General features: G+C 38.0%; 3 protein-coding genes across 6 annotated transcripts in view; all 3 read right to left on the reverse strand.

Moving 5' to 3' along the window:
* Nucleotides 1-121: 121 nt before the first annotated feature.
* On the reverse strand, nt 122-2,463 carry LOC105691017 (venom serine carboxypeptidase). Its single transcript, XM_012409249.3, has 2 exons — nt 1,867-2,463; nt 122-1,729 (listed from the first exon to the last, which is right to left on the reverse strand). Exons 1-2 carry the CDS (start codon nt 2,155-2,157, stop codon nt 614-616), a joined length of 1,407 nt encoding a protein of 468 aa, XP_012264672.1. The 5' UTR covers nt 2,158-2,463; the 3' UTR covers nt 122-613.
* Nucleotides 2,464-4,727: 2,264 nt separating this feature from the next.
* Nucleotides 4,728-10,391, reverse strand: LOC105691024 (leucine carboxyl methyltransferase 1). The gene is made up of 4 exons (XM_012409259.3): nt 9,650-10,391; nt 8,042-8,225; nt 7,586-7,937; nt 4,728-7,488 (listed from the first exon to the last, which is right to left on the reverse strand). Exons 1-4 carry the CDS (start codon nt 9,857-9,859, stop codon nt 7,284-7,286), a joined length of 951 nt encoding a protein of 316 aa, XP_012264682.1. The 5' UTR covers nt 9,860-10,391; the 3' UTR covers nt 4,728-7,283.
* A 5,314-nt stretch (nt 10,392-15,705) lies between these two features.
* Nucleotides 15,706-21,003, reverse strand: part of LOC105691018 (decorin) — a 41,662-nt gene continuing 36,364 nt past the window's right edge. For all 4 annotated transcript variants that reach the window (XM_048659794.1, XM_048659793.1, XM_048659792.1 and 1 more), the window contains one exon: nt 15,706-19,922. In XM_048659794.1, the coding sequence (XP_048515751.1) occupies nt 19,095-19,922 (828 nt within the window). In that variant the 3' untranslated portion in view covers nt 15,706-19,094. The remainder of the gene's footprint in view (nt 19,923-21,003) is intronic.

Raw genomic sequence — 21,003 nt, forward strand, 5'->3', positions numbered from 1 at the left:
CTCGTATATTACCACTCATCACAAAAAAATATAAACAAGGAGATAAGGATATATTTGGATTCCATTTATAGAGCTGTGGCGAGTAGGTGTTATGTTAGAAGGACAGATGATGTCTGATATTTGAATGTACACATGATTTTTATTAGGACTTATTATACCAACTTGGAGTACAAAAAAATAAATGGAGCTACAAATATTCAACAAAATATTTAAACTAAAAGCCTCTTGTTGCGACCCGACTGACTGCAGCTCCATCATACTATAAAAACATACGACTATCATCCCAAATAACCCACTTGCAATCACTGATAAAGCCATGGTCAAATATGCTGGAAATAGGAATTACAGTAGCTTAAGTTCAAGGGATGGGAATCCCTGTGCAATATCACAGTCGAAATATCGCTGACAATGAGACCAGTTCAAATATGCTGAAGCTTTTTGGTCAGCACACTAAACCTACATTACAGCAGTTATGCCCTGTGTAAACGATTACATACTTACTATCAAAGAATTCGATGACTCGAAAATAGGCTATAAAAATAATATCAATATTCACGACTATTTTTAGACCCACGTTCCGCTCGTAGCAAAATTTTTGAGTTGCCAGAAAGACTTAAAATGGTTTGTTTCTTGTCAATCTCAATATCAAATCGAGGGCCCATCGTGGTTGATCGGATGGCACCATGTGACCAGCATTTCTAACGAGCACCTCTGTCAGGTTGCCCGCAGTCTTTGAATATCCTGCAAGTTCCTTGTCGACCCACCACTGTTTTCTAACAGCCTTTTTGTACTCCTCTGCCCCTGCCCATTTGAGATTCTTCAAGTAATTCTCTGTAGTCGGATAAGCCACGATGATATCAAGCTGTCCATTGTAGAGTATGACACGATAATGCTGTGTCAAATCCGCAATGAGGATTGCCAGAGATTGCATGATGTCGGATTTCAGATGTTCTTCGACCGTTTTGTCTTCGGTGTGGAAGGAATTATTGCCTACGTGGATGGCTCGGCGAACATCCACACGCTGGACCCACTCGGACATCCAGTCCGACTCCTGGCTATCTTTGTTGTGCAAGTAGTTGAAATAGAAATCAAATCCGGTCAAGTTTTTGAAGAGCGTGCCGCCCCCTGAGTCACCGTTTAGTAGCTTGTCAAAAACACCGAATGCCTCGTCAAATTTCTTCGCCTGAATCAATTTGCGGCCCTCCTCTTCGAGCTGGTGAAATAAGTCTCTACCGTTCGAGTCCAGGAGACCAATTTGGTAAAGATAATCTCCGTAGACCATCTGGTTTTCCGGATCTGTTAGTCCATTTCCAATAGCTAAGCCTTTCAAGTTTATCTTGAGGTCAGCCTTGATATTGAAGTCCTTGATGGCGTGAGACACTGCTGGCACATATTTTCCTCCATATGATTCACCAGTGACGAAGAATTCATTATTCTTCAGTTCGGGGAAGAGTTTGAAAAACTGGACCAGAGCAGTGTGCACATCTCTACCGACGTGCGTCTCATTGGTTGCGTAACCCTTGTCATTTTTTGTGAAACTGTAACCCGTGCCAACCGGATTATCGATGTAGAGAACGCTGTGCGATTTTGTCCAAGAGTACTTTCGCATCGCCAGTGTCTTATTCTGAGTCACTCGGAATGGGCCATTCTCTGTGAACAAGCCGAACAAAGATGTCGCTCCCGGACCTCCTTGCAACCACAGAACCACTGGTGCAGTTTTGGGACTCACCTGAAATTAGAATCGAATGTTGAGAGATTCAATTAACAATACATGTTCAGTTTTTGAATAGTAACGAGCCTTTGTGTTTGGTCGCAGACATTGTTTTACAACTTTCGACAAACAAGAGGTAAAAAAATTTGAGTTACCTGGGCCGGAAAGAACCAGAAGAAGGAGTTGGACTCGTACTCCTTGTTGACGGTGAGGTATCCTGCATAGCTGAGAATATCATGCATTTCTTCATGTTGTACAGAAGCGGCCTTTCTAGCCTCTTCTATTTTTCCAGCTTCGATGAGAGGCGTGAGGAACAAAGGCTCACCGGCATCTTCTCCATCTTTCAACGGATGATTTTTCAGCTTCGGGTAGGGGTTGAACGAGCCGGAAACATCGTTGAAAATCAGCAGCGATAGTAAAAGAAGTTTCAGGCAGTGCGCGATCATGGTTAGAGTACTTGAATCCCAAAGATCGACAGAACGTAGTTTATCACCCGTGCTTGCTCATCCGATGCCTGTAGTCTGAATCGAGATTACGGTTGGTCTGCGACGCAAATAACCGCGTCTGATAACTCGGCGATTGCGGACTTCGTAGTTGGCACTGATTATCAGCGTGGTAATCATGCAAGTTTACGAAGTTTACTAATCATCTTTTCGACCGTCGACCGTTCGTCTCATTGTCAATTCGATTTTAAGCGATTTAAAGTGCCATCTCACTTGCGTCGAATCGCCGCAGAAAACCAGCGTCGAGTGGTCACGTGGTACACCCCCACCACTTTATACGTTCATCGTTTGTAAGTGATAATAATTCAACGGACAAAAAGTCAGGAGCGGAGAAGAACTGAATTCTTAAAATTCTTCAAAGTATTTTCATTGTTGAAGTGTCCGGAGCAGGCGTGACACGTTGTTGAGCCAGACTACACGTTTTCGACCCTATTTTCACCCCTCTGGAAAAATGATAATAAGTCGAGACTTTTTTTAAGTAAATTTCCTCCTCTTTTTGAATATTTTTGAAAATTTCAAAAATCTCAATCGGTTTTTGAGATATTTGCAAAAAACCAAACCCCCGTTCTTTTTTTAATTCATTTGTTTATAACTTTTGCAATTTTCGTAAGCGGACCTTGATTTTTTGAAAAAAATCATCTACGTGTTGTTCCGAATCGAATGACACCTCGTTCATATTTTTCCGAGACTGCTAAAATGTTGCAAAATGAAATGTGGACCCAAAAAGAAAGCGCTCGTCGACTAGGCCTACTGAAAATTTCGATTGGTACCAACCTATTTCTCCTCGCGTTCTGTCCAACTACTTCAGTTATGACTGAGGTTTGTTTACAAACCACGTGACATCTAAACTGAGGTGTTTGCCCGGTTTAAAAATTTTGCCGATACAGCATACCAATGACTTTTACGATTCTCAGCATTTTCCATCATCTGTGTCAAGATTCATATGTATATTTTCCTTTTATTGTTATATTCGAATCTTTTGGAATAATAAAATAAATTTTTAAATAACAGGAATAGAGTACATTTCATATAATATGTATAGTATTATGCACACACACGCACGCACACTCGTACATCTATAAAATTCATATATAACGGAGACTGTACTTCAAGGGAGATTTTTTTCTATGCGATTTTTTGTCTCTACGAGTCGGTCAAGTTTTGAGGCAAAATCTTTGCCGTTTTTCGAAAAATCCTGTATTCTCGAAATCACATAAATTCTTGAACTGGCGAGTTTAAAAACCGTGAAAGGAAATAAGCCCCGATTCTTTACAGAATTGTACAGCAGTATTTTCAGCTGTAAATAAATATCAAATTTTTTTTTTTCACAAAATCTGGGACGAAGAATAACTTGAATAACTCGTCGAGATAAAAATCTAAAAATCATTTTCTCGCCAAAAGTGAAAGCCTTCAAAGAGGTGCACGGAGGTACGAAATTCAGCTGCTATTTTCATTCGTATGCAGTGCATATAAACTGCCAAAATGGTGCGATTTATCATCTTTCGGTGTTCACTTTATATTAGCCTGTATCTTTTCAAGATGTTACAATGAAAATGAAATTGCTCGAAAACATTGCTAAGTAGGGTTTTGAGTCCCGATTCGTTTTTCTGTAATAATTAAAGTTTTTGAAAAAAAGTTTCCAATTTTCTTCATCTAAAAATCAACGGATTTCATTCAGCTTCGCGTGAATAATAAATAGCAGTGGTTCGTTATTCTCCAAAAATTTTCGTTGTCCTTAGCGGCTGCTTTCCAACGAGCGCTTTAAAAAATATATACTTACAATTAGAAGTAACTGCGTACACACGTTACAAGCTACCGGCTGATCTAAGTGAGTTTAACGTAAATCTCAAGAGACCGCAGTTAATTTAAATCGTCGTAAGGGGAATTGCAAAGAATCGACTCGATTCGCAAAATAAAACCTCGTTGTCTACCTCTTTTGTTATTAGTTGCGATCGCACCTGTGCTTTCTAACGTTCTACTGTCCAAGTTTTGCATTGCTTGTAATATTTCCAAAATGCGGTAAACTTCAAAATTTTCTGAACAAAAAACAAGCAACGTTGTCACGAAAAGACCGTTTTCTGTCTGTTCGAAGTTAACTTCATTTATAGAATTCAAAAATTTTCGAAAGAAATGTATTATACTCGGATATTGCAAACTCCCTTACACAGATTTTATAACTGCTGGGCTATAGATCGGTATAATACATGAAAATACGTTCAACAATGATGCGTATGACGACAGTTAATGCACAAAAATATAATTTGGAACTAGAAATCGATTCTGTTCTTTCAGATGGAAGTTGGCCGATTATTTTCACCGAATATCGCAGCGACGTTTCTTTGTTTTTTCGAGGTTCGGTATCGTAGCTGCCGTGTACAAAAAACAGGACGAATCGTTTCAGCGCTAAATTACCAAACTATCGTTCGATTGGCTTCAATTTGCGGAGGAAGGTGATCGGAACTGACATTGAGTAGATGTGTAATTCACGAACATCATGACTGATAACAAGAGTGATCGATAATGGCGATATAATAGTTATAGTTACAATCCACAAATTTAATGAAAAATATAACATTTCATCATCGACAATACATACTAGCCTTATTCTTTTTGTTGTTACTCCAGGTATGTTACACTGATTTCTGTTTTCTTTTTTTCTATTTCTTTTAAATTATTCTTGGCTACTTGTGGTTCTGACACAGGCTTATAGTTGACCTACCGATGAGTCAACTTACCTACAATACGAATATCACTGTCTCTAATCATATTTGTCGCTCGAAAAAAACTATCTCTTCTACGTTGCCTTCGAAATATCTAAAATCAGTATATAATCAATTGTGCTACGAAAACTGGCAGTCGGCAAACGCTGTAAGTTCGTTTTTCGTAATTAGCAAGACTTAAACCACTGCCGATTGTTACTCGTGAAAACTAATCTCGTTCATTTATTATATTAATGACTATCACATAACATAGGTGTGTAACCCTAAGCTCAAGTTTCGACGTTTTTTTTTTTGTTTTTTTTATGTTATATCGAAGAAAAATATTTTCAAATTCAATGACAGCATAAAATACTAGTTTCCATCTTTGACTACATTCACAACCCTGATTGCCCTGAACATGAAAATACATTTAGATAACTTATTCTCCGCGAAAGCTTCCCACGAAAATACTGATGATACGCGCTATTTTATTGACTCGACAATTTATGTTACGGTAAGTGATCGTCAATTTTCACAACATTTCTTACGATTCACCATCTATCTTGATTCTGGGGATTCTAAATTCCTTCAATCTCGAACGGGCCGCGTTTCATGGACGCAATATATCTGGTAAACCGTCCGTTTGGCAACTCTGTATACAGCGTGTCATTGGCTGGCGTATGAATTGACATAATTGTAAGTTTTGGCCGGTATTGTTTTCCGCTCGCGAAGAAGAAAAACGCGCAGAATATCTTCTGCTCAGGAATGAAAGCAAAGCCGTAACGTGCACTGATCGAAATTCTCTCGATCATAAGCCAGAATAACGTAATTGCTAAGATCGGCAGAATTATTTAGATGCCTTTAGGTTAAAACACTAATTGTAAGTTTCTTCTAACTTTGGCTCGTGCCTATCTACTAGTACAGCCGATCTTGAAAAATTAATATCCATTGGTTTCCAGTCTGTGATTTCTCAGTTCATCGTACTTCAATTTTTGATCCAAAGGATTCACCGAACAAACATCTATTGAAGCATCGAATTATAACTTAAATTTCTCACAAGTTTACACTATTAGAAGAAATCTGCGACAGCCACTTTTTGGTTCGTGCCTGGTGTATCTATAATTGTGACTGGTGTCATAATTCCAAAAGTTTTCATCGCACGCATTAGTACTCGTCTTATGCGAATAGGAAAATTATTTTTTTGTGATATCGAAGACACAGACATAGGTATGTATACAATACATTCATTATATTACTATTGTTACTTTCCCAACGTACGTCGTTATTACTATGACCAAAACACATATCAAATACTCATACAGTTTACACTAAAACAATATGCAAAAAGATCAGAACATGCGGTATGAACATGAACCGAAAAAATTTTCACTTTAGGCGTGAATCTTTTACCCTTCAAAGAATGTAAAAGAACCAATCCAAAAGAAGACAGTAAAGACGCGCTAAATTACCAAAATCACCATCTTTTTAATTTCATGTACTGTGTCTGTTTTAAATAAAATAACAGTAATCTCTGACGATTACATTATATCCCGATAAATTAATTCATCTCTTTCTTCTTCTTCTCTCTCTCTCTCTCTCTCTCCATTTTTTTTTTAAATGGTATGACAGAGTAGGTTATAAGTATAATACGTGTACAATAATTAGTTAAGATTCAAACGCTGACTAGCTAGCACGTATCCGACACTAGAATTAATCAAGTTAATATTATTGGAAAATTAAAAAAAAATAAAAGTGTAAAGACTAATATCGGTGCACCAATAATCACCCACTTACGATATTTCACCAGCAATATCTCAACGACTTAATGTAATAATTCCTAAAATTAAATCTCTGAACTTTTATATCCACGTGGATTTCAATGTAAGATCTAAAGATAAGCTTGGGTTCGCAATAATTGTTCGCATGAATAATTTTTAAAACGCTAAAATTTGAATCGACCCGCTTGGCGGTATTTTATACACATAGAAATTACACAGAGGTGGATAGTCGAAGAATGGCGAATTTCACTAGAAAAATCATTACGCCAGAATTGATATTTGAATTGAATTGTTGAATTGTCGCGATAGCTATTCAAAAAATAAATAGAACGCCCCTAGTTTAGAAAACCCTTGAAATCAAAGGATTGTCTAGATAAATTCATCGCAGGACGAAACTATAGCTCCGCTGCTTTTATCGCCATTCTTAAATTTTTATAACCACTGTTTGTATTCTTGATATAACATTATTCACGGTATATATACACGATTACAGTGTCTTACAGTAGAATACTAAAATACATAATATTACCTGGAGTAACATTTTTCTCTTCGAGTCATTGTGACTAAGGGATCCAAAAACTTGCGCCTACAACTAGCCCTGCGCTATGGATATATTTTTTAAGACCTGGCCGTTCCATGCAACCGCGATGCAATAGTGCTGCAGTAGTTGTGTCAGGAGTTCTCGTTCGTCTAACATTTCTATCTGCTCGATCCTCGTTCGCTCAGACGATGACAGGGAATCGTAGACCTCGACCATGGTCCATGCATTTGAACCCTCCCAACCATTTAGCGTGAACCTGAGAATCGTTATCGAGTTACAAGAGCCCTGACAACAAGGTTGACCGGAGTTCATGAATGCACAACAGCATTTTGAGACGGTGCGCCATAGTTTACCTTCTCTGTTGAGTTTCCAAGCTTTCGCAGTCCTCGACACCAGCTAAGAGACAGCCACGTCCACGCAAATTAGAGAGCATGACTTCTCCAAATTTGTCCTTCATATTGACCTGTTCGTAATTAACGAACAAGCCATTACTAAACTTCCCCGCAATCCACTGGAGCAGCGTCGATGTCGCGTTTGAGTCTACATAGACCAGGACGCACTCGGCAAGGAACAGCGTAGGCAAGTTGAAGTTCACTTCGGCTTGAGATAGCTTCGTTTCGAGCTCTGATATGTTCCTCAAATCTATTCCCATCAGATGGTAATTCGCTGCGTGTAAGTCTGTCGCTGAAAAACTTATCTCTCCATCTGTAAGGAAAAAGATTCAGCGCATATTTCAACTCGTCGCCGTTTATCGAAATGAAGAACAAACAAGAGACTGCGAAAGAGTGAGCGAGGAAATTTTTGTCTACCTTCGGTATTGAGTCTGTCTATGAGTTGCTTGTGCCTTTTGATGTGGTAGCATTTTCTTGCGGTAACACTTGGAAAATCCAATTCTACGAAATTCTGGGGACTGTTTCCTGCGTCTCTCAGTCTCCAATATAGAGTATCGAAACCGGAACCAAGATTTATTATTTGACTTTTTTCGCCAGACATCTATGAACAATATACGAACAATTAGTGGATGTCCAAAGTCGAAATTGGGCTGCATTAAATTACGAATTTTCAGTTTCATAAAAATGGGAAGCAAAAGCGATCAAATTCATCTTTCAACTTTTGGAAATTCAAGAAGCTAGTTTCGTCAGCTTTTTCAATTTTTTTTCGAACTAATCGAAGCAAAAGAATTTTAAAGTTTGTTTTTCGCCCAAGCGTATCAGCTTCTCGAAGTTCTTTATAAATGAAAAAGGGCGATGAGTTTATCCTACACGACATGATTCGAACCCCGAATAAATCGCTAAGGGTTCGCATAATTGAGAGATTTAGACTTTGACCTACATTTCATTCAATCCTCGGAAACTGGCGGGGAATCGAAAAAGCTGCAACGATTGAATACACGTCAATGAATTAACCCGCGAACAAACCCTACATTCTTCCGACTAATTGATTTTTGTGGTTCGTCATATTGCTGCCGTAAACGATCCCTTCGATTTTGCTCTCCGTCTGATTTCACAAAATAATAGCAATTTGAGAGGGGGGGAGGGGGGCACCTTAACGTTGAACGTTTGAATTTTGTGTGGGAGACACTAAAAAAAAAGACAGATCATATTGAACAACTATTTGATATTCGAAATGCTGTTAAACGGATTCTTCAAAATTCGCTCAAATTTGTTGTCACAATTAGTTTTTGCTATTTTAATCTGGAAGTGACTTAAAACATTTAGGTACACATGTAGACGAGTTTGAATTCGATTCGAGGACACAGAAAATACGGACATTAAGAGAATGATTGATCCGAAAATTGAAAAAGAAAAATTTCCCGCCACTTTGAGCGCTTCAGAGTGTTGTGTGGAAAAGAAGCACCGAGGCTGAATTTCTCCCTTAAAAATATCCTTTGAAAATTGGTATAAATTTTTTTTTTCCTTTTTCTCGGTGACCCGACGGTTCGCAAATTTGTCGAGCTCCAATGAGGAAATATTACTACGACACAGAGTCGTTGTCAGACTTGGTGTGCGAAGATAAAACAAATGAATATATAAACGGGCAAAACAAGTCGGAAAATGAGATCCGTCGGTTGAAGAAAGAAAGCAGAAAAGAAGTGGAGGGGGCGGGGGCGGGGGTGAGGTCTGGGTTTGACCTATATTCTGTAAATATGAAAGTGGTGCATCGGCGGTTAGATAAAATTGGAGCAGCAGCAGCAGCAGCAGGAGCCCCTAGGTCCCGGCGCCTCGGTCAAGGTTGGCAGGACTGCGCAATAACAGAAAACGAAATCAGCTGTATCTCACTCAGTGGAGGTTTCTAGGTTATACGATATTGACAGGTCCTCCGAACTGTCGAATATTCGCTCTGTCATTTCTACGCGACGATAAAAAAAAACGCTGATTTATTTTCCCTTCGAAGCACCGATCCTCCGTTATACTGACCTTGAGGAATTTGTCAATGAAGACCTCGATGCCCTTAACCCTTGCGTAATATCCGCGATTTATTTCGGGTGCTTTTCTGTTCGTTTGTTTAACAAATAGCGGTATGAACGGGTCCGTCCAATAACCAAGCTGCACGGCGCACCTTTTACACTCGCTCGCGTCGTCGTTTGTCGCTTGAACCGCATCTTCGTCTGTCATTTCGTTTATCATCACTGGAACTTCTCTCCCTCAAGAGCTCCTCGCGCTCCCGGAAGTTTTTTTTTTACAACCAACCTCCTTGCGTTTCCACAGTTTTACTTCGAATTGTTGCGCGTTCGATTGTTGTCTCCCCTCGGGATCAAGGCAACATCTTTGTGTGCAACAATACACGTAACCGTACCGAGCTTATATCAGCCTGCACCGCCGGACTCGGACTGCGTGGCCATATTGACGGAGGCTACCGGTGCTGCCGAATCCGAATCCGAAACGGGGCTTTCTGGAATCCGATCCTCCGAACCGACGAGAGCGTCGATCAAATTGCTCTCTCTGCGGACGACCATCCGTCTTGTTTGTTTTTTCCATTTTTCGAACGTCTACGGTTCGGAAACGTCGATCAAGAGTAGGGAATTTGCGGCTCTTCGAGACCGAAAATTGTCCCTCGAAAAGTGAAAGAATCGCTGTCGTTTCGTTCGCTTCAAAAACTTCCAACCACAGGACAAGACAGGTTGTCTGATTTGTTTCGTAGCAAGAAAAATGAATTTTTTAACGCGATTTGATATTCTTGCAAAGAATTATTCATTCCAGAGTCTCCCCGATGATTCCGTTTGAGATTTCGATTGGAAATATTGATATTTCCGGAATTTCTCGACGCAAGAATCATCGGCGAGGTGAGTTCTCAGCATTTTTATGCCGGAATAACACGCTGCTGTTGAACGCGTTGAAAATATAGGACGGCATCGAGTCGATATTATCGCGATACAAACAGCTGTATGCACAAATGAATTGATCGAAAACAGTAAAATTTAAGAAGCTCAACTTTATTTCACTGACACGAAATTCCACACGCAGGTTTACCGTTTAGGTGTACGAACCTCATCCTCTGTCTCGGTTAATATCGAGGATTACAAATTTTGCAAAACAAAGCGACGCCGCATTCGGTTGAACTTCGTCATCGGATGGTTCGATTACGGATGTCCAACGAGACGCCGTCATTTTTTCAGGACCACCGTGAATTATGGACATTTTGCCAAGGATTAAAAGTAAAAGCAATTTAAATCAATGTAGACGTCACGATTTTCAAATTCACATAATTGATAGGAAGTATTGAATGATATTTTACTATTCCAGATCCCGTGAAAACAATAAATTGCGTTACATTGAGAACTCACCGTTTCGTTTTGCTCGACGTAAAAGTTGTCGTACGTTCGAAGGTTTCAAAATCGAAAAAAAAATCATTCTCTCATTTTCGTCCCCATCTTCCGGTCTGTCACCCTATATATTAGACTGATTCAAAAATCTCGACTATTTTTTTTTTCTCAAATATATCAAAAATATTGTTGGAAATGATGAAAAAAAAAAATACTTTAAAAGCCACAGATCTTAATATTAATGTTAAGATATATTGCGTAATAAATTTCAATTTCCCGTATGATTAACATGGGAAAGCTCGTTTTTTTTGAGTTCAGAATTTTATAACTCTTTAATGGTTCGTCAAAAAGGCTAGACCAAATCATTATCTTGTATAAAATTGAATGCTCTACAAAAAAGCTTTCTTATAATTTTTCGATAAATCAACGCGTTTCGAAGTTATTCAATTTTCAAAATATAATTCAAAATATTTTCTCATTTTTTTCTAATTTTTTCGACGAAACTATCAAGTTTCTCAGAAAATTTTAGAATTGTAATAAAAACTACTTTAATATCACAAAGTTAAGGAGAAAGAAATTAATAAAAATAAATTTTAGTTGAAAAAAAAATAATTTGAATTTATTGGAAAATTAAGATCCCATAGAATTCAAAATTTAACGGTCGACTAATAGCATCTGTGAAACCAAAAAAAATTATAATACAAAAAATTTTTCAAATTTGACAAAAAATTGGAAAAAACGAGAAAATATTTTGAATTATATTTTAAAGTTAAATAACTTCGAAGCGCGTCGGTTTATCCAAAAATGATAGAAGAGCTTTTTCGTAGAGCGTTCAATTTTATACAAAAAAATGTTTTGGTCCAGCCTTTTTGACGAACCATTAAAGAGTTATAAAATTCTAAATTAAAAAAAAAAAAAGCTTTCCGATGTTAATCATACGGGATATCTTAATAATAATATTAAGGGCTGTGGCTTTCACAGAATTTTTTTTTCATCATTTCCAACAATATTTTCGATACATTTGAAAAAAAAAAAAAAAATAGTCGATTTTTTGAATCAGTCTAGTATATACAATACACATATACACGTATCATCAACGAAGTCGTACCTGTATTCTAAAATTCGAAAAACCAAAAAAAAATCGAACAAATAAAAAAAAAGACCATCGACGAAGAAATCCCATGGGGACGCGCGAAGGGTGCAGCCGCATGGTGTGGCGTTTGTAATGTCCTTTTCAACACTCTTGTCTAAGTAAATCGAAAATGTTACGCGGCTATCATAAGACTCGTGGAGCTCCTCGTTGGCGGAACGTCGGGAATCGCGGTCGGCTGCAGTATAGTTACATACGCGATAGCCATATGTACATACGTATGTATGTATATACCATGTACACACATATCGCCACAACCTGAAGTTCCCGGCACAGTTCGCCGCACCTGCTGCACGCTCACCGCACGCTCGCGGTTCGCTTTGGCGGCTCCGACCCATGAGTCAACCGCAGAGAGCAGCGGAGAAGGAAGGAATGGAACTGTAACACACATATATATATATAAAAATATATATATAAGTCTATGTACGACACGCGTATGTACTATACATTGTATAGGTATTAGCACGAGTCCGTCGCAATAGGTCAGCGATCGGAGACGTGGAAAATATCGCTATACCCGAACGAACGAGCCTGAACACTATTACCGGGCGGAACGATTCCACGTTGCCCACGCTGTGCGTTTTTTTTTTTTTCGGACGAACGGAAATTAGTCAAAATTTTGCCTGATTGCGGGTGGAAAATAAGGTTACCCCTACCTAATTTTTCCGACCCCAGAACGCCGAACTTACGATTCGATCGCTCGCCGCGTTATCCAGACGCGCTCGTGCCGCTCCGAGAAATCCGCCATTTTGTTTTCATCAGAGTAAGATCGAGCGGTAATAAATCAATGTTTGCAATCTGTGCGTTCGGACTTTAAAGATTCCGTTTTTCGGGTGTATATTTTTAGAATATTCGCGCCTTTCTTGAACTCGCTGCTTCGGATACGGCCAAGGTGACCTTTCAAGGTCGAAAATCACGCGGATACGAGACAAATCACGAATCGGAAGGAATATCAAGAGGGTAGATCGGGGGTTCGAAATATTAAAACAATAAGCGACCTCGCAACTCAATTCAAGGTAAAACCGACCTCACCGTCGAACGCGCGGCCTCTCTTCTTCCGAATTTCGATATAGAGAAAAAAAAAAAATTTCCACACCGGTGAAAAAATTCGTTTTTTTTTTTCACCCTTTTTACATTACAAACGCCGGCATTGAAGCCAACGAGTACGTACGCCCGGCTTTATGAATTTTTCAACTTTTCATTCAGAGTAAATAGAAACTCTGATTTGCCGACGGGGTCCTTTTGCATTTTTCAACTCCTCGCTTATAGGGGTGGAGGTGGAGGTCGTCGAACGACCGGCGGCTCGGATGAATATTTCATCTGGTTTTTCGGCGGGTGACCAACGAAGCGACATTTGCGCGGAGCGAGGGGCGGGGGATCCGTCTGCGGAAGAAGTGGAAGCGGCCTAGAACTTGCATAAGAAATGTACGTACGTACGGCTATTACTATGTATAATAATAGTGAGCTAGAAACCCGGTCAGGGCGCTCAAGCGTCCGAAGAGTCGAGCGACCAGCTCCAACTTCTGCGCCTCTGATATCCGCGGCTTTTCTAGGATAATGTTAATAACTAATTATAAAATCTAGTTGCCTCGTAATTATGAGATGGAGTGTAAAAGTGCTCGGTTCCGCTTTGCGATCATTTTACATACATATATAGATATACGACGACTTCTGTTATCTGCCGGGGCGATATTGAAGGGATTTTCAAAAAATGGAAAGATGTTGCACGAACACGCGGTATTCACGACGAGGTTTTTTGAACCAAACGAATTTCGAGTTGAAAAACGTCGGATAACAATAATCGATTTTTATGTGAATAGGAGCGTATGCGTAGAATTGTTCTCTTGCTTTTTTCCTTCCATTAGTCGACTACAACCCGAAATGAAAAACCGATAACCAACAATTCGTTTCACATATGGCGTTAAAATTGAAAATGTTACCTGTAATATCGATACCGAACTCGATATGACGCCGGTATTCACGGTTAGGTTAGGTTAGGTTTTGCCCTGATTACGATTAGCCGGCGGGTCGACCGCGAGTTGTGCATCGTTGAGCGAATCCGATCCGTTGTCGTTAATTATTATTTTCCATCGCGGGATCGAGTTTTGGTTTTGGATTACCCGGACGATCCGGCACCGCGGCATCGGCACGTCGCGACGATGTGACGCAATATATCTTCGTAACACCACCACCACCTGCATGCGCGATTACGTCAGCGTTCTCTGAGTTTTTTTGATAATCGGATCGCGTGGATCGTGACAATGAGACCTCGCGGATGTTTGGAAATTAAACTGAATCAAAACAATGGTTCGAGGAAATAGAAATTACGACGAAGACTCACCCGTTGCCGACCAAAGGATTCCAAGGTGGGTAGAAGTTGTTGAATTATGCAAACTCCGGCCACATATTCAATGAAATCTTATTGAAAAAGCGAAACATCGTATCGTACCTGCAGTACATAATTCCATGTGAACTCGACTACTTATTTGAACCCGACCCCTTGCGATTTTTAGCTGAGCATTTTTTCAGATTTTCTTCACCCGACCCAAAAAAAAGTTCAAAAATATCGCATTTTTTTTTCTAATAGACATAACTTCCTCAGAAATTGACTGATCGGGACGTTTTTTTTTTTCTCAAAATTTTCGTTTTTGAACGTACTTCTTAACAAAAGGTACAAAAAAAATCAGCTGCAAAATCTGAGATTTTTTTTTTTTGTTTTTAACCAAAAATCATCGATTTTTATTTTTTTATCCTAAAAAACACTCCGATTCATTTTGCAAATTGACCCGTCCAATCGCACGCAGTGGGTCGAGTTTTCTTCCTTTTTTTTTTCCTTATATTGCGATCAAAAAACAGGGTTTTTTGAGTTTTCCTCAATCCTTAACTTTTTCTATCATAAAAAATTTTTAATCGAAAAAAATAGGAAGAAAATTCGACCCACTGCGTGCGATTAGACGGGTCAATTTGCAAAATGAATCGGAGTTTTTTTTTTTTTTTTTTATTGATAAAAAGGAAGAAAAGTATAAAAATTGTCGGATTTCCAAAAATCTATGATCTTTTTTTAAACAGAAAAAAAATATTAAAAAATTCTTCGATTATCCAGCTGATTTTTTTTGTATATTTTGTTGAAAAGTACGTTCAAAAACGAAAATTTTGGTAAACAAAAACGTCCCGATCAGTCAATTTTTGAGGAAGTTATGGCTGTTCGAAAAAAAGTGTATTTTTTTTTAACTTTTTTTTGGGTTGGGTGAAAAGATTTGAAAAAATTCTCAGACACGTCTTCAGCGGAGTAGAAAAACATACTGAATTCTCAGAAAAATCGAAAGGGGTCGGGTTTATAAGTGTGGTCGATTTCGCATGGAACGCCCCATGTATATTGGCGAAATCGTAGGCCAAAAGTTTTGTTCAAAGAATCTCGTCGAAATGAATTTGAAATTGATATGCACAGCCCGATGGTATTTAGGTGTCGGCATTCCGAATACTAATTGCAAGAACGTTTCGTTCGACGAACGATATATTCAGAGTCGATCGACGAGGTGGAGGATGAAATCAAAGTCATATTTTTCGATTCGATAGACGATATGGTTTATTTTTACAGTTTATTAAATGGTTGCAACGATTGAACGAATCGTTTTTTGCGAAGTAGACTTTACGCGAGACGCGTCATACCTTCAGACAAACACTAATTGTAAGTAAGTATACCCCTCTCTATCACTCCTCCAGACAATAGTAGGTATTGCAAATTATACCAACGCTCCGTTTTCGATAACAACGTACTGATAATCAATATTTATAATATAATATAAATCTCTCAACCTGTTAATCACGAGGAACTGCGTAACGAAATACCTATTTTATTTGGTAGTCGATCTTCCACTCGGTATTTCGACTTACAATTAAACTATAACGATTAAGCTCTGCTTCTCTACTGATTACTAGTCTGGTCAAAATGTACCATTTTTGTGAATTCCAGTTCGCCTTCTCCGAAAATTATGATCCAGGTGTCATTCGATTGGGATTGCCGTCTAGAAAATTTTTGAAAAATTTGAAGTGGCGCGCGAAAAAATTTCAAAACTTATCAACAATTTACCGAAAAAAAAACAGGGGTTTAGTTTTTTTGCGGATATCTAAAAAACTATCGCAGATATCGAAAATCCGCAAGAAAAACAAATTCATACTTTTTGGATAGTTGAATAAACAATAATGCGTTGGAAAAAAATTTGTCCGCAAGAAAAACAAATTCATACTTTTTGGATAGTTGAATAAACAATAATGCGTTGGAAAAAAATTTGTCCCCCGATTTTAGAATTAGATATACTTTTGTTAATTAAATTATTTTTACGAGTTTTATATCATCATAAAAACCCAAATAATTGTTGAACTAAAAACCGAAGAATCTCTTTATTGCTTGGAGCTATTCTCTGAAGATTGTCGACATACTAAAGCATGAAAAAATGAAAATCGTGAATAAAGTCAATAATAAATTTATATTTCTCAAATATTACGACTGTTTCGTTTTCTTATTATCAAAATCTACATGGAACTAATTTTTTTTATATTATTTTATTTTTTCGCGGTCTTATGAATTTCCAACAAGAATTAAAAAAAAAAACAATACACAGTTGTTTTTATCACGTTTCGAAGATAGGAAAAAATAAATTGACGATTTATTTGTTCATAACAAATTATCTGTTGAATAGTCAATGAAAAATTAAAAACAAACTGTTTCATAATAATAATAACGAGTGGTGTAAAAAACTTGTTAATTATCAAATCCGTTATTGAGCCATAAAATTATTTGTTTTTTTTAACGATTTCTTTCTTAAAAATCAATATTCTCGTTAATGATTACGGTGCTAAAAAAAATTTTGCAATTATCTTAAAATATAGCTGTTCGAATAATATTAGTAAAAAATTTCAACAAATTAGTTTCATGTAGATTTCAATAATGAGAAAACTTTCCGTATTTAATCTTTTCGGAAATTTCCTGCCTCATAAGGATTTTCAAAGGATTTTCGATATCTGCCATAACTTTTTCGATATTCGCGGAAAGCTAAACCCCTCTGCAATTTTTCCACAAAATCGTTGATAACTTTTGCTATTTTTCCGTGCGCAAACTTCTCAAAAAGTTTCCAGACGCCATTCCGAATCGGCCGACACCTAGATCATAATTTTCGGAGAAGGCGAACCGGAATTCACCGGAGTGGTACATGTCGACTAGACTAGACTAGACTATACTGTATAAAAATAACGAAACGATGCAGGAAAAAAAAAATCTATTTTTTTTATCGCCCTGGCCGCGATTACCGCTCAACGATACAAAAAATTATACTATACAGCGTTTGCGACATACATTGTATACATACTGACTATATCGTATTAAGAATTCGGGGTTTTTTCTTTTTTTTTTTTGTTTTCACTCAAATACCCACAAGGATAAATATTGTACGATCGTGTGATAAATAATAAGCTACCTTAAAATTACAATATAATTACTCTCGTAGAATGTTTGTTTTCTCTTTAAATTACCCTTTTTTTTTTTCTATACACATTGTGCATATATATATATATACCTATATTTTTAAGTTCAGTTTTTAGAAAATTGAACGAAGTGAATAAGAAATATTAATTATCGAACATTATTCGGAAACATCGTAGAAAAAAAATGTAGTGTTTTTTTTTATGTGCTTTTCACGTGGTATACTTATGATATCTAGAATTTTATTTCGTCAGCCGTCGTTAATTTTTTTTTCGGCTGCAATCATAAGTACGGTACACACCATTTTGTAGACGATGCGCGTGCGAGTTAATCGGCTTATCTTTCAGACCGCATGCATGTGACGATATGTGCATTTATTACAGCTCTAGATAAATGAATCTGGTTGTGAAAAGTAACGAAATCGGAATGAGGCAGTGCCGCATTTGGGCGTTTTGAGGAGAAAAGAATATACGATTTTTCTGTTTTCTTTTTTCAATTTGTGGGAAAATTTATCTGAACTACCGGAATTCGTTTATTGGCTCTTTTTCGACTCTGGTATCAGAACGGTCTCTTAGAAATTTGTAATATTGTAATATTGGCCGTTGATATTTTCTGTGAAAGAAAGAAATGTAAGTAGATCGATATCAACCGACGTTCATTCTTTTTTCCTTCACACCCTCATGCGCGCGTATAATTTTGCATCTCATTGTTTCCTAATTGATGATTAACCACATTTTCATGGATAATTCATTCGCTGTTCGTACAATTATGGTAAACAAACGATCGCTGACTTATTTGACATTTCGCTTTCATCTTTTTTTTCTTTTCGATTTCACCCGATTGTTGAAAAATATTCAAAACAGTTATGAAATATATTTGATTCGCTTTTCATCAAACGTCGTATCGTTACGACGAACCGGAGGTTAGAAAATTAGAAATCTATTCTCGAATAAATCTTATTACATTGTACGTTGTGATAAATACTGCATCGGATGTATAACAAAATTAAAAACGAAATAATATCAAGGATATCCACATGGCACGCCCTACCTGATCTATTCTACTATAGAATTACCCTGTAATCATCAATTTCCATTTTATTCCTACAATTATTCAACTTATTTTTTCAAGGCACATTTTTTAAGACACTTTTTCCAAAATTTAGGACCTCCCAAGCCGGGCAGCTTTTCAAACGAACACTATTCTGCAGTCCAAATATGCAACAACGAAGATGCACATGCCCGGCAATTCACACCTCAGTTTCTTTTTTTTGTTTTTTTTTACGCTTTTTCACAAAATTCGAATACGTGGACTAGAAGAAACTCTATTTTACGGTAGATCCTGCACAATTCGAAATTGTCGCAACGACCGACGCGTAGAAACGGGGGGGGGGGAACGTGTCGAACGAATTCGTGACGCGAATTTTCACAATTTCACAGTCGCTAAGTATTTTTTTTTCACCTCGGACTTCTAGGGCGGCGTTTCGGGCAGGTTGCCGTTGAGCAGTTCGGTGTTGGCGTTACTCGCGGTAAGTTTTTGTTGCGTTTTGAGTTTCTTGCTCCTCTTTTTGTTCCTCTTGTGAACGCAGTAGAGTCCGACGACCAAGCATACCAAAAACGCGCTGATGCAGCTCACCACGGTGATCCAGGTGGATCTGGCCTTGAGCTGCGCCGCCCTAACCTTTATTACGTCCAAGCAACGCTCGAAGGACGTCGTGGTTTCGTTGGAGAAACCCAATTTGCCGCACGCCTCGAAGGTGTCGTTGTTGCAGGGAACGCCCGGCATCAATTTTATCTTACGCTCCGATATCCACGAGGCGAAATGGTAGCACTCGCAATTCGTTGGATCGAACGCGAGCGGATTGTTCGTGAGGTCGAGCGTCTGCAGCGAGCAAAACTGGGCCAAATCCTCCGTGGTAACGTGGCTGATCTTGTTGTAGGAGACGTTGAGGTAGAGAAGTGACGGCTGCAGGCCGACGGACGGAATTTTTGTCAGCGAATTTTCCGCGAGGTCGATCAGCTCGATCGGCGAGGTCACGTTGATGTCGAAAGTTCCGTCTTTCAACTTGTTCTTGGAGAGGTAAATCTTCTTCAAGGACGGGAGGTCGAAGACGCTGGACGGCACGTCGTGCAGGCCGTTCTTGGAGAGGTCGAGGACCTGCAGGTACTCGGGGTATTCCATGGACTCGTCGATCTCGCCGATGAAGTTGTCGTCGAGGTACAAGTAAGCCAGACTCTTGTACGGCGCGAAACTATCCGAAGGAAGGTCGCGCAGCCGATTGGAGGCCATGTACATTGCCTGGAAATGGAATATAGGTTGGATCAGGAGATGCATCCGGAAATGAAATCCGATGATCCACAAGTATCAAGAATTACAAAACAAATTTGTAAGTCACATAAGGGACATTCTACGCCAAATTGACCAATTTTTACCCCGACCTCTTTTGATTGTGCTGAAACTTTTTTACATTTTTCTACCCAACTGAAGACGTTTTTGAGAATTTAAAAAAAAATTTTCACGCGATCCAAAAAAAGTTTAAAAAGCCCCTTTTTTCAAAGAGCGATAACTTCTCGGAAATCGACTGATTGTAAGCGGGACGTTTTTTTTTCAAACTTTTTGTTTTTGACCAATACCAAAAATACCGAAAAATTATTCAAACCTATCTTCATCGTTCAAAAATTTAAACAATTTTTTTTTTTTTTTTTTTTTTGCATTCAAGTTTGACATACAAATTTTCTCGGGGTGGTGTTTTGACGATTTCTTCTTCTTTTTTTTTAATTGAATGAATTAGTTGAAGAAAAATTAAATTTTGAAATTGAGTTAATCGAAAAGAGAATAGAAATCGAGAAAACACCACTCTGAAAAAATTTGTATGTACGTAGAAGATTAAAACTTTGATGTAACACAAAAAAAAAAAAATCAAAAATGGTGATCATTGAGAAATTTTAGATTTTTTGAAAAAATTTAAAATACAACGATGAATATGGGTTTGAATAATCTTTTGTGTTTTCTTCTGAACAGTACATTTAAAAAAAAAAAATTTCAAAAAAAAAAACGTCCCCATTAGTCAATATTTGAGAAAGTCGTCGCCATTTGAAAAAAAATGGTTCATTTTGCGACATTTTTTGGGTTAGGTGAAAAAATTTGAAAAAAAAAATTCTCTAGAACGTCTTTAATAGGGTAGAAAAATATAAAAAAGTTTTAGTAAAATCAAAAGTGGTCGATTTGGCTGGGAATGCCCCATAAGTAACGGGATTAGCGTGTCAACTCGATGTTTCCAAGAATTTGACATTTTTCGATTCTGTCCGCGATTTTTTTAAAAACCATCTTTCAATTCTGTCGGCATTTCAAAATGGATTCTTTCAAATCACTCTACACA

Source organism: Athalia rosae, chromosome 8 (assembly GCF_917208135.1).
Source record: "Athalia rosae chromosome 8, iyAthRosa1.1, whole genome shotgun sequence".
In the NCBI taxonomy this organism is placed as follows: Eukaryota; Metazoa; Arthropoda; class Insecta; order Hymenoptera; family Athaliidae; genus Athalia; species Athalia rosae.